We start from the raw sequence: 13,831 nt of genomic DNA, 5'->3' as shown, positions 1-13,831 counted from the left end.
TTCCAACTAGGTAAAGGACGGTTTCCCTGAGAGTCATCATGTAGCGTGTAGTTGCTGTTTGCCCTGCTGCGCTGCCCAATGCCAAAGTCAATGCCGTCAGCACCAACGCTATGATTGCCGGCCGGCTGCTGGGGACAGGGGTAGAGGGCAGAAAACAGCATACGATGGAGTGGGACACGGCACGACACCTAGAAAGCACACACCCTTCTTTTTCCTAGATGTCTTTAATTTGGAGTTGTCAAGAGGCAAGTAAGAAAATGTGTCCCCTTCCTTGAAAAATTGACATTCCTGCATGGGAGTCAATGCAGAGAGGAACCAAAACAGAAGCCACGAACTAAAATTAATTTACCTATGTATAATAATTTTTCACTCCTTATTTTGAGGGATGAATGCTTGCCATTAAAATGTTTATTATCTATTAAATTCCCAGGCATGCTGGACACAGCGGGCCAAAACTGAGGGAAATTATGTGTCTTTGAATATACTGAAGGTCTGTGAGAAACATGATTCAAACTATTATTAATACTGTTATTATTTTGAGACAGGGTAGAACTATGTAGCACTGGGTGCCCTGGAACTCACAAAGGTCTGCCTGCTGTTAAAAGTCTACACCACCATGCCCAGTATTTAATTTTGATCTTTCTTTCTTGCTTTCTTTCTTCTTGCTTTCTTCCTTCCTTTCTTCCTTCCTATCTTCCTTCCTTTCTTCCTTTCTTTTTTCTTTCTTTCTTTTTTTTTTTAAATATTTATTTATTTATTATGTACACAATATTGTGTCTGTGTGTATGCCTGCAGACCAGAAGAGGGCACCAGACCCCATTACAGATGGTTGTGAGCCACCATGTGGTTACTGGGAATTGAACTCAGGACCTTTGGAAGCGCAGGCAATGCTCTTAACCTCTGAGCCATCTCTCCAGCCTTTCTTTCTTTTTTTTATTTTTCTACAAAAGGTTTCTCTGTGTAGCTTTGGAGTCTGCCCTGGAAGTCACTCTGTAGACCAGGCTGGCCTTGAACTCACAGAGATCTGCCTACCTCTGCCTCCGGAGTGTTGGGATTAAAGGTGTGTGCCACCACTGCCCAGCTTCCCCCCAGCTTTTATTGGTTTGGGCTTCTGTTTGTAAATTTGTCCTCAGAAGTGAAAATTGGACAAAATACAGGTGGGGCTGTATAAATAAGAACATTATTTCAGCTCTTTTGGTCACTTGTCTATCATTTTGGGCTGATCTTCAGAGGATGGCTCTCTCTTTTAGCTTTTGCTGTGTGAAATGACTATCTAGACTTGTACCTAGTCTCGCCAAAGCTCTGCTCAAGGAAGCACCGTTTTACTCAAGACCTTTCCCAAAAGCGACTCCTGTCCACTTCATCTATAAACCCCAGGTGGGAGTTTGAACAAACTGTCTGTTGACCAAGACTGGAAAACACCTGCTCACCGAAGAGTCTTGGCTTCCAGCAGTCGGTTTTATATTTGCTGGTTACAGAACCTGTCTCCACCTCACCTAGGAATGGGACCTGGAACAGGATGGAATTGGCGCCGTGGGCGGGAAGGTGCCCAGGCCTTGTTTTGTTGGGCTTCAGAGATGGGAGCGGAGCAACGGCTTTGCCAGGATTCCTGTAAACCCTGGAGATGCAAGTCTAGGGGGAGCAGACCCAGATGGGACAGCTGCAAGAGCTGCTGGGAGATGCGGGCAAAGTACAAAACTAGGCGATGTCAGTCCAGCAGCGCTGATAGATAGTCCAGCGGCGCTGATACCCAGCCATTCCCTACAGTAGCTGACTCGACAGCTGGGTTGACTAGGCTAAGAATGGAAGGAGATGTAAAAGTCATTGATGAAGTCCAGCAAGCAGTGATCCCTCCTTCAGAAAGAGAAATGTACCTCCAGCAGGCGGAGGCAGGAGGATCACAAATTCTAGGCTAACCTGAGCTATAAAGAGAGGTACTGTTAATTAAAAAAAAAGTTGGTTTGTATGTGCATAAATGTGACTGTTAAAGGCACTCCGATGACAGACAGCAGTTTAGGTGTCTGTTTCAAGTCGCTCACAGACCTGCTCCTCCACCCTTCTTAGAAGCCAGCTTGTTGGGTCTGAAGGTGGCTCTTTCTCCTGCATTATAGAAAGGAGGGCTCTTAGGTCAAGAACAATTACCTTGCCATTGTTTTTTATCCCATCATTAAATTCCTCTATGAGGAGACTCAAACATCTACAGGGATTGTCCTGTCGTGTCTTACAAAGGGCAGGTATTTGTGTTCAGCAGCCCAGGATGGCTCTAAAAAATGTTTTAAAAATAGCTGGTGCTCCATGGGAAACCACGGGTACAAGTTCTGAGAGAAGAATCCCAGAGTCTGATGGGAATAGCACATGTTAGGAGCCAAAAGCCGGGGCAAGTCTAGAACATTCCCCAGCAGAAGGACCCAAGTTTCCGTCAACAGATAAAGCAGAAGTGGGAGCTGAGGCAATGTGTTACACCTTGTTACATTTTCAAAAAAAGGATCCTTTTTTGAGAGACATGAAGACTTGATTTTATGAAGGTGATACCAGGGCCATCTGTTCTTGCAGAGGTCCCGGGTTCAGTTTCCAGCACCCACATAGAACCTCACAATCATTTGTAATTCCAGACCCAGAGGATCCAGTGTTCTGTTCTGGCTTCTGTGGGTACTGCACACACATGATGCACAGACATACATGCATGGGCAAAACACCCGTACACACAAAATCAATAAATAACTTGTAAAAAGGGAATACAGTGGGAATCAAACTTTGAAGAACCCACACTTGACTAATAAAGAAGACAGAAGCAATTATTCATAGAGGGACTTTTAGTCAAGGCATAAAGTCAATAAATGTGTAAATTACATCTTTGGAAATAGCTTTGAAAATGGAATTGGAGTTTTATGACTTATAATTAAAGTTTGGGGTTAAGATTCTTCAGGAAAAGAAAATAGAAGCCTGTATAAAGCCCACACCTTGTTTCTGGAGAAATAACCCGGGGCAGATTTGTATGGCCCCAGGAGGCTTTAGTGCAGGCTGCCAATCTCTTCCTAATTCCCAACTGCTGCTTGCCTTCTCTTTATGGTGGGGCTGAGCTTCCTGGACTGGCTGAAGTGTGGACCTGCCCTGGCTGATCTCGGCCGCACAGAACCACAGCTCATCTCCGGAGCTGGCCACGTTGTGGTGACGGTGACAGTGGTGGTGGAGAGGCCCAGCGGAGCCGCTGCTAGGGGAACTGGGAGGAGAAAGAAGCTCAAACAGCCCTTCCGTCAGTTACAGCTGTCGGTTACAGCCACGCTCTGTGTTTCGGTTATGGCCGCACTCTGCCACACCAGAGCTGGCTAGCTGGTTGCAAAGGCTCTTCAGGAATCTCCTGTGTCAAGAATTCAAGATAATCACTGGTTATCAAGACATACAAATTATAACCCAGGGGCTAGAAAGATAACTCTCAGCCAACAGTGCTCGCTGCCCAATCAGGAGAAGCAGACTTCAGATTCCAGTCCGCACCTAACAGACTGAACATCCTGTGAATGTCTGGAACTTCAGACATCTGAGGGACCTAATACCTTCCCAGGCTTATGCACCAGCACACACGCATATGCCCAAACACTCAGGCAGACACACGTATATCCATACATGAAATCTTTGCTAACACTGGGGTTAGTGAGGTAAAGACACCAGACACAAGATGGTGACCTGAGTTCAATCCTGGAATTCACATTAAAGTGGAAGGAGAGAACCAACTCCACAGAGTTGTCCACTGACACACACATTCACACACTCACACACACACACACTCACACACTTACTTACACACACTTATATACACACACACACATGTTTGTGACTTAGAAACAGGAGCATGAACAGATGGTGTTCATGTGAGTCATGCATTTGCGTGTTAAGGTGAAACTATTAAAATGTCACAGGCAGATCCTGAAAAACAGTGTACCCAGCAAGCAAGCCCACTTAACTAAGGAGACAGTAAGGTCACACAAACAACAGGAGTTAAACTTACAAAAAGAAAGAAAGAAAGAAAGAAAGAAAGAAAGAAAGAAAGAAAGAAAGAAAGAAAGAGAGACAAGAAAAAAAAAACAAAAGTCTATCTGTCATTGTAAGGACAGCACCGATGACAAAGCTTACCCCTCCAGGTTACAGGAATTCTAGCTCTACGGTGATGTGTTGTCCAGTCAGCAGGCCTCCAGGGAAAAACACCTAACCCTAACCGCGAGTCTTCTCAGTCAACTCTACTTCTGCCTGGTGTTAGTGACTAATAACTAATCATACTCATGTACTCAATGACCAGTTTCTTAGGTTACAAACAACTGAACGTCAGTCATCTTGAAAAATGAGCCTGTTAGTGCCGGCCGTCATTAACCGAGGAGACACTCGTCCCTGCTTAGGAGGGGCTGCCTGGCCCAGAGGCAGCTCAGGCTCTGGACTGGCATTGCAGCCCCATGTCTCGCTGTCCCCAGCTTGGCTTGATTAAAATCACTCATGTTGAGCCAGTTGGCACCCTGCTGCTGGAGCTGAGGCAGCTGCAGAATTTCTGCAGTTCACTCCCGACAGGCCTACTTGCAACTCCTCTGGTTTCTGAGACTGAAGAACGGTGGCTTTCCCTTGCCTCGCCACTGCAGAGGCCCAGCTCCCTTGCAGGCAGGGAAGTGCTTGGATAACTAGCCGTATATCATTCTGGATGAAGGCTACGCGGCTGGCTGTTAGCACAGCTCTGGGAAGTCTGGGTTGGCTTTCTCGTGTGCTTGAAAGAGTCTGTCTATCTGAGCTGTGGTGGCTCATGCCTGTAATCTCAGCACCGGGGAGGCAGAGGCAGGAGGATCTCTCTGAGTTTGAGACCAGCGTGGTCTACAGAGTGAGTTCTAGGACAGCCAGAGCTACACAGTGAAACCCCTGCCTTGAAACTCCCTTCCTCCCCTCAAAACTATGGTGGCTGGAACAGCATCGGCACCTAGAACTTTCTCACTCGGGAGCAATACCGCTCCGTCTTGGGGTCAAAGGTGATTCTTTTTGAGAAAGGCTGTAAAACATTAATGGTGGGTAAAGTTCTTTCTCAATCGCTCCATTCGTGAACTGGGTGGTGTTTCCCTGTAAAGGGCACTGTGTTTGCAAAGGGTAATTTGGAATTGGCAGCGCAACTGCCCCCTTAACTTCCTGCTGCACTGAGCTAAGTGTGGCAGGCCACATCGGGAACCCAGGAAGCATCTCGGCGCTCTTTAGGCTGGAGTTGAGCCAGCTCCACTGGGACAAATGCTGAATGTGAGAACAGCAAGAAATTTGGAGCCTCGAGAACTTCCCCAAGCCCATCTTATCATCAAACTGCTCGACATAAATTCTCTGACAGCAGCGCACAGGAGAGCAGACACCGCTGACAGATAATCTCTGATTTCGGTGTGATCTCTCACTCCCAGACGTCTGGGTGACCTAGGACCTTGGACACAGTCTGCATCTAGGAAATACTGTTTGCCCGCATTTCTTTCTTTCTTTCTTTCTTTCTTTCTTTCTTTCTTTCTTTCTTTCTTTCTTTCTTTCTCTCTCTCTCTCTCTCTCTCTCTCTCTCTCTCTCTCTCTTCCCCTCCCTCCCTCCCTTCTTTTCTTTCTTTCTTTCTTTCTTTCTTTCTTTCTTTCTTTCTTTCTTTCTCTTTCTTCCCCTCCCTCCCTCCCTCCCTTCCCTTCCTTCCTTCCTTCCTTCCTTCCTTCCTTCCTTCCTTCCTTCCTTCCCTCCTTTTTTTCAGCATGGGATAAGCTCTTGGTGAGCATTTATTGAGCAAACAGACGGGTTCTGCCACCTGCTCCTCACAAGTGGCCTGCTGCTCCCATGTCACTTAACGTCTTGCTAGGGAGGCATGGGTGTTACGTGGCATGGGCGGAACCAGGAAGAGACCATTGGAGCCAGGAGCTGATACATAGGCACTTTAGTACTCCCTACAGGAAGTCAGTGAGCTCTGAGGCCCTTGTGAGCCCAGGGCTGAGGCTGGCAGGTACTTGTGTGTCTTCTGGGCAAAGATCAGGTTGCTTCAGGTGGGTGGGTGGGTGTGGACACATAAGGTAAGCCTTCAGGATTTGGGAAACCGGGCTTTAGAGATTGGTCCGATTCTGTCTTAGCCTTTCCAATAAATGGCCAAAGACATAATCTGAGTCTATTAATGCCTGAAGCATCAGCACCATACTGAAGTCTTGCTGTTTCCATGGTCTGTAGTCTTGAGACATGGCCTTCACCAACACAGGCTAGCAAAGGGTAGGGTGTTGAGAAATCACCTACATTAATGGAAGTATCTACTGGGTCCTGACAACCCTTTAGTCAGGGGGAGAAAAACTCTAAAAACTGTCACATTAAAAAAAAATTTTTAAAGAAATTACGTGTATGGGTGTTTTGCCTTTATGTTTGTCTGTGTACCACATGCATGCAGTGCCTGTGGAGGCCAGAAGAGGGCACCAGATCCCCTGGAACTGGACTAGTAGTCTCCAGCCACCATGTGGGAATAATACCAGCCAGCATCCTAGGCAATAACAGCAAAAACTCTATACCGCTGAGTCACCTCTCCAGACCCAATTATCACATTTTTTGAGGTGTCTTTTATCAGACGTATGCAAGAGGAGACCGTTGTCCAGCTTACACAGAAGGCTGTTTCCTATTGGAGGACTGCATTCCATGTGTAAAAGGCACACACTACGAGTCACAGCTGAAGCAGCCCCAAGGAGCTTTTCATTGTTGGAGCTGTTTATAACAGCCTGGACCCGCAGCTCATAGGACTGTGTGGAGCTGCGCCACCCGGGCTCAGGCAGCTGCTGCTTTGCCATTCACCCTCTGCCAATCTGACCCCAGGCGGGCGGGCACGCTTGCCATGGTTCACGAAACTCAGCTTGTGTCGCTCCTATTTGTGTGGCAATGAAAGGCTTGCACGGAATGATGGCTGTTCCTGGAGCAGCAACCGGAACCCTGAAAGCATACAGATTGATGTCCCAGAGCCCGTGGAATCCTGCTGATGAGTTACATTCATAGGAGGGCGTGGCTGCCAGCATTTGGCACCATCACAAAGCAATCAGGCTAATTGGTTATTGTCTTCTAATAATATAAAAATCCAAAGCCCATCATTGGAGCAAAGAATAAATCTTCCTGGATCGCGATCACACAGTTTGGCTGTTTACTTTAATCAAATCGTAAAAATAATGATCAAATTTGAATTTGATTATGTGCCTATAAAGATAACCAGAGAACCAACACAAGAAACTGTCAGTCAAAGTCTTTTCGGACAATAGCTAGCATTACAGCATGCCAATGACATTTTTATCAGGTAGTTAAGTTAATTACTTGTGGTAAATGTGTTAGTGGGACAAGTATAGATTGCTGTCAACATTTGCTGACCACTTTAAAATGCTGCCCGACCATATGGGAGGAATTGAGGGTGTAATAGCATGCAATTTATTTACACCTGCTAATGTCATATAAAAGCCAATAAAGAATTATGATTGGAACGCATGTTCCTTTTCCTCACCACAAGATGGCACTGTGTAATTTTTTTTTTTTTAATTCTCCCTCCTGAAGCAACATTTTTTATTCTTTCCTGTCATGTCCTGAATTTGGTACAGCATGAGCTCTGGCCACAGTATCATCAAGACAAGACAGAAGAAGTGCTTTTCCCTCCCTTCCTTGTGGGGCGGAACCCACTCTTCCCCTCTTCTCCAGCCCAGATTCAACAGGTTCTGGATGCTGTCCCCGCAAGGGCTGGGTCTGTTTGGTTTACTCTCTTGTTTTCCCAGAGCTTAAAGCCATGCATACAATTCTATTTTTTCCTTTAGATGGAGAAATGGACAAAATGAATAGATTGCCCAGGTCCAAAGCTGAGAAGTAGCAGAGAGCCCAGTTCCAGGTCATCTGAGGGCCATGTTGGTTATCTATGTGAGATACAGAGAAATTGATTTGCAGTTAGATCCTTAAGGATGCTACATATGTGCATACATGCACATCCAGATGCTAGACTGTCTGCTGCCTGTTTACCTCACTATCGATGATGGGAACCTCCTCCGTGAACAATATAAAGTGGTTGAACACACAACAGCAACATACACAGCTGAAGAGGCAACTGCTTACTGGGTACACACACTTGCAGCGCCCTGGGGGAAGGCAATGCACGCCAGGATAACACAGGTGTCATAGTTTTGGTTTGTATGGAGAGCTGGTACTTGTAGAGATGGAAGGATGGGGTGACCAAAGAAGACTCTTGCCTCTAAGGACTTGCTGCTCCACTTGCTGGCTAGCTGCTCCTTGAACCCATGTCCACGAGCTCTGAAGAACTAGAACACGGGAAATCCAGATGGAACTTTCCATTCCAGCTGCAGCAACACAAAGGCATTTTTGCTCTTTTTAGATCCCTTTAGAGAGAGAGGGGGGACGGGCTCGTGGCCAGATGAGCCAGCAGCTGCCCCTACATCTGCTCGAAGCCCTGTTTTTAGAAGACATCCTACTAGAGCCAGCTGTTTGTTCTTCTCTATGGCTAAACCTACAGCAGTAGTGGTCCTTTGGCGATTTCTTAGTGAGCTGGAGTTATCCCACAGATGAGAGCCAGGGTCTTCCAGGATGCAGCCTTTAGCTCTCCCAGAGGACCCGGACATCTGGAGGAACACACAGACCCTCCCGGCTCCTTCTTCTCCACATATAACCCATCATTTTGAAGAGAGATGGTTCTAGAGGCTGAAGTTGGCCCTGAAACCAGCAAGAAAGGATTGGTCCCAAGGCTCCTCTAAACTTCCTTCTCCTTTCATCTTGTAGTATTGGTCAGATGGGCACAGAGGCTAGGGATTCCTTGACCTTTGACTTTGGAATAAGACAAAGTCAGCGATCTAAAAGTTCCAAGAGAAAGAAAACCTGTTTCAGGCTTAAAAACCTACTTGGCAGGATCTGGAGGCCACCAGACTTTTGGCAATCTAGGTCAGAAGTCCACACTGTCCATCTGATGCTCTAGCATCTACTTGCTGCCAAGGCAATCGTGGCAATGCCTGTGGCACACTATACATTCTATGGAAGACTGTGTGGATCCATCCCTCTTGGGTACGACCTCTGGATCTAGTTGCCTTTATCTGACACCCCTTCCTCTGCCCCCACGCCACCAACAGGACCAATGGCTAGCTGGAGGAGGTCTGGGAAGATCTCTGGAGGAACTGACTCCTAAACAGCCATCTGATAGGTGGGTGGGCATTTACAAATTTTGGAAGATGGAGGAGGAAGGAGGCAGTGATGGAAACCAAGAGACAGCACAGTGGTCCTTGGCATCTGGTAGGATCTGCGTAAGAGCGGGAGAAGGTGAGTGTGGCTAAGGAAGGCAGCTCAGCTGAGCATCCTTGGCCATGATGGGAGTGGAAGAAATGAGGCCTGGACTTATCTAAGGTCTGTGAGACTTTACAAATTACATCAGAAAGGAACTGGGACACTATCCCAGCGATAGTGGGTCACTCCTCAAACTGCTGGAGTTTGAGAATATCCCTGAGCAGCAGTGGAGAGAAAGGACCAGGGGTGATGGGTACAGATGCTATCTGTGGCTGAGGTCAGATGCGACTGTGGTAAACTGGATCAAAATGGTGTCAGGGGAAGGGAAGAGAGATGGACGGATCCCGCCTCCAAGGTAAAGCAAGAAGCCAGGCAGAAACGGCAAAAGGACTTCCCAGAGATGCCTGTTCATGTCAGTCAGGCACATTTCTCCTGGCTGTTGGGGGAAATTATCAAACACAAAACCCTTGTATGTGCTGCAGATAGAGACCGTGTGTTGGCGAGAGCCTGACCCCAAGGGTAATCAGAGAGCAATTAAGCCTCACTGGCTAGACAGTGTCTGGCTCCCTCGGACTAAAATGGACTTGAAGTGGGTGGCAGTGATTAGGGATGGGCTGGTGGCGCTGCCCCCCCCCCCCCCCAAGAGCTTTTAGGGCTGCAGGAGAAAGCGCAAGCCGACCAAGGGAGAGGAGGGCTAATCAGAAAAGCCAGTGGGGAGTCATGTGACCAGTCGATAATGAAGAAGACTAAATGGAGCGTGCCTCAACAGCCTGTCCACAATTCTAGATTATCTGCAAACATCACAGGGAACACGCAGTGAATGGGTGTGGAGACTGGGAGGCAAGTGCCGATGGCATAGCTGGGGGGCGAGGACAAGCCACAAGTGACAGCTTGCCTTCAGAAGAAGCAATCAGACAGAAGCTTCTGTAGCATTTCTGGAAGACTGGGGGCACAGTGGGACTGGAGCTGCAGGTGAGGTGTTGTGTGGCAGGGGATTCTCTCTTGCTTAACCCGGAGGCAAAATGGTTAGATTTGGTTTGTGAGCCTTTGTCTCCTAACTCACGAAATTTATTTAGCGCTATTCATACAGTCACTTTTCACCTGGGCCAGCACTCAGGTGTCAGTGTAAACCTACAGCTTACAGACACACAGTATTTTGTGATTGCCATGCAGAGCACAGAAGTGGGGGTGATGAGAGTTAACCTCAGAACAGGTCCCCTCAGCCACATGCTTGGCTCCTTTACACCGGTTAGTTAAGCCTTGCTATGGGGAGGAGGGTATGTGACTGTCAGGGTAGCAGCAGCACAGAGGCCAATCAACCTGCTCAGATGACTTGAAACCACCCTAGTGAAGGCTGTTGGCCAGGGTGACTTCAACTCTTTAGAGGAACCACTACGGGGTGGGGGCTGCTGCCTGAGTCACTTGCTGGTGGTAACGACCGGAACCAACCCAAAGAGTTTTCTACCTTACCACCTGGGTGACAAAAGAAGAAAGAGCATGTTGGGCATGGTGGCCCGCACCTTTAATTCCAGCACTCAGGAAGCAAAGGCAGAAGGATCTCTTGAGTTCGAGACTAGCCTGGTCTATACGGCGAGTTTCAGGCCAGCCAGGGCTACATGAATAAGACTTTGCTCACTGCTCCAATAAGAGGAAAGAGCAGATACTGCTGCTTGCGTTTATGGACAAAGCCTTGCATTCAACTTCCAGCAGTTATAAAAAGCAGAACTTGGACAAATGGGATCCCACACTGAAGTCTCCTGGGGCAGACCATCTCGGGGATTGTGTGGTCTGCCCTAGGAGATTGCAGATTTTACCATACACGCTCATTCTTAGCACAGTATACATCTGAGTTTTGGTTAGGAAGAAATAGAAACTAGCTGAATTGAGGCTGAAGAGCTAGGGGAGTGGTTAGGAACACTGGCTGCTCTCCCAGCCTGCACGTGATGGTGGCCCCTGTAACTCCAGTCCCAGGTATCTGCTGCCCGCTTTTGGCCTTGGTGATCACTGTACACACAAGATGCACAAATACACACACAGCAAAAAAGCCATACACATAAGATAATACAAATTGTATTTATTATTACTTTTTGTTTGCTTGTTTTTCTTTTCTTTTTTTAAATATTTGTTTATTTATTATGTATACAATATTCTGTCTGTATGTCTGCAGGCCAGAAGAGGGCACCAGACCTCATTACAGATGGTTGTGAGCTGGGAATTGAACTCAGGACCTTTGGAAGAGCAGGCCATGCTCTTAACCACTGAGCCATCTCTCTAGCCCTGTTTGCTTGTCTTTCAAGACAGAGTTTCTCTGTATACTTGTAGCTGTCCTGGAATGTGCTCTGTAGACCAGGCTGGCCTCAAACTCACAGAGCTCCAACTATCTCTGCATCCTGAGTGCTGGGATTAAAGACCATCACTGCCTGGCTACGTTTTCTAAATGCCTGAATTCTGTGTCAGAGTCTTCCCTGGTTCCCAGAAGGCCCTTCTTCCTTCTTGCTTATCTCTTCTCTCCTTTGTGAGAGCCCAGCTCCAACTTTAGAGTTACTTTGTGAAGCACAGAACTAGGGCTCTATATGTTGGTTGGGCCAAATAACAATTTCGCCCCTTACTTAGTGGGCTAAACCACCACACATTTCTTTTTGTTTTGTTTTCCGACATGCATTTAATTTTTTGTGTTTGGTTTGGTGTTTTGTTTTTGAAATAGGGTCACTCTGTGTAGCTTTGGCTGCCCTGGAACTTTGTGTGGAGACCAGGCTGACCTCGAATTTATAGACATCTGCCTGCCTCTGCTTCCTGAGTGCTGGGATTACAGGCATGTGCCATGTCCAGCCCCACAACCAGCATTTCTTATTACACAGTTTCTGTGGGTCAGGAGTCTGGACACAGTTGGTCTTTCTTCCCTTCAGGGTCTCCCCAGAGCCACCGTGAAGAAGTGAGCCAGGGTTACTTTTCTGAAGGGCAGGGTCCTTTATGGCTGCTGACTGAGAGCCTGGGGTCCTATCTGGCGCTGGCCAGAGGCCACTGTCGGTACTTTACCACAGAGACTTCTTCAAGACAGAAGCTTAAAAAGTGTACCAGCCAAGAAGCTCGTGGAAGGCACGGAACTTCCTTAGAGAGATAGAAGTGTCAACTGCTCTAGATCTGAAGGGAACAGGCTGCTGTGTTCTAATTACTTAGCCCTGTGTTAAACATCACACATGGGCTTATTATCTCACGCAGTTCTAGGGCCACTGGCACTGGAACTGTTTTTTATAGAAAACGTGGATTTCAGAGAAATTAACTGCCTAAAGGTCAAATAGGAAACAGGACACAAAGTCAGGGCCCAGCACCCCAAAGCCCGCATCTCTAACCAGCAGGGTAAGCACTCACAGGCCTCCTCCGTCCCAGTCGCATGGCTACCCCCTCAACTCCAGACCTCCAACTCTGCTAATGACAAGGTCCTCTTAGGATGCACTTAGTATTCCAGAACTTCCTTTCCAATCCACTATATCCCCACTTCTTCTTTAATAGCATATTTTTTCTGTCAAGTGTTGGTTCAAAAAATGATCACTCTTTGTAATCATAGACAACGCGGGAAGGGTCCAGCTTCTGGAAGGGGCTTCTCCCTCAGTTATGGAATATGCTCTACCTGATGAGATCACAGATGTCAGATGGTTTTGAAGGTCTCGATGGAATTAACCAGAGACCAGATGATATCTGGATTAGTAATAGAATTCTCTTCGTGTAGTTGAGATAGAACTGAAGTCTCCCTAGTACTCCTTTGCTGATGGAGTCATGGCTCAGCCTAGATACTAGAGCGCTAAGGTCTTCCTTGGGCATAAGTGAAAATGAGTAAGTACAGTCTAGAATGGGACATTTATGGTCAGTTGGAGGGTAGACTGTGGCAGCATTCACTGGGGTAAGAAGAGACGCTTTGGATATGCTGGACTTAAAGGTATGTGGGTCTTAAGGGTATAGAGACTAAGATGCAACCAGAATGGCCAAAATTTGATGGTGGTTGAAGCTGAGTGAGAGTCCAATGGGCTCTGTGTACTGTTGGTTCCATTCTGGGGCATGCTTAATGTTTTGGTGATGATGGTGGTGGTGGTGGTGGTGGTGGTGGTGGTGATGGTGGTGGTGGTGGTGATGGTGGTGGTGGTGGTAACGATGAAAGCATGACTGGGCAAAAGGAGTAAGTTGTTTTTAAAACACGTGGCTATGTAGGGCAGGGGTGTGATCAGTAATGAACGGTGTAATCACCGGGATCTAAGACAGAGTTGTTTGTTTAAAGGATGACAGAAACATATTTGAGCATGTTTGTTGGCTGGGTGTCGCGAGATACTTGTTTAGATACGTCAATTGTGATTGGTTTCATAAAAAGCTGAACGGCCAATAGCTAGGCAGCATTTTCAGGCGGAGAGGATGTTGGAAAGAAGAAGGGCAGAATCCTGAGGAGATGCCAGGGATGCGGAGCCAGCATCATGGGCTTCATAAAATAAAGGCAAACAAGCCATGTAAAAGAACATAGATTAAAAGATACAGGTTAATTTAAGTTATAAAAGCCTAAGCTATTGGCCGACCTTTCAT

At 47.1% G+C, this 13,831-nt stretch overlaps 1 protein-coding gene across 1 annotated transcript in view; it reads left to right on the top strand.

Annotated features, from left to right (window-relative positions):
- Positions 1-3,066: 3,066 nt before the first annotated feature.
- The window catches only part of Gtf3a (general transcription factor IIIA), a 21,762-nt gene continuing 10,997 nt past the window's right edge, over positions 3,067-13,831 (top strand). Inside the window, exon 1 of the mRNA XM_075952113.1 lies at positions 3,067-3,294. Coding sequence (XP_075808228.1) covers positions 3,067-3,294 — 228 coding nt within the window. The remainder of the gene's footprint in view (positions 3,295-13,831) is intronic.

Source organism: Microtus pennsylvanicus, chromosome 1, assembly GCF_037038515.1.
Source record: "Microtus pennsylvanicus isolate mMicPen1 chromosome 1, mMicPen1.hap1, whole genome shotgun sequence".
NCBI classification, from domain to species: domain Eukaryota; kingdom Metazoa; phylum Chordata; class Mammalia; order Rodentia; family Cricetidae; genus Microtus; species Microtus pennsylvanicus.
Note: the sequence above shows the minus strand (reverse complement) of the source record. Positions and strands in the feature narration are given on the sequence as shown.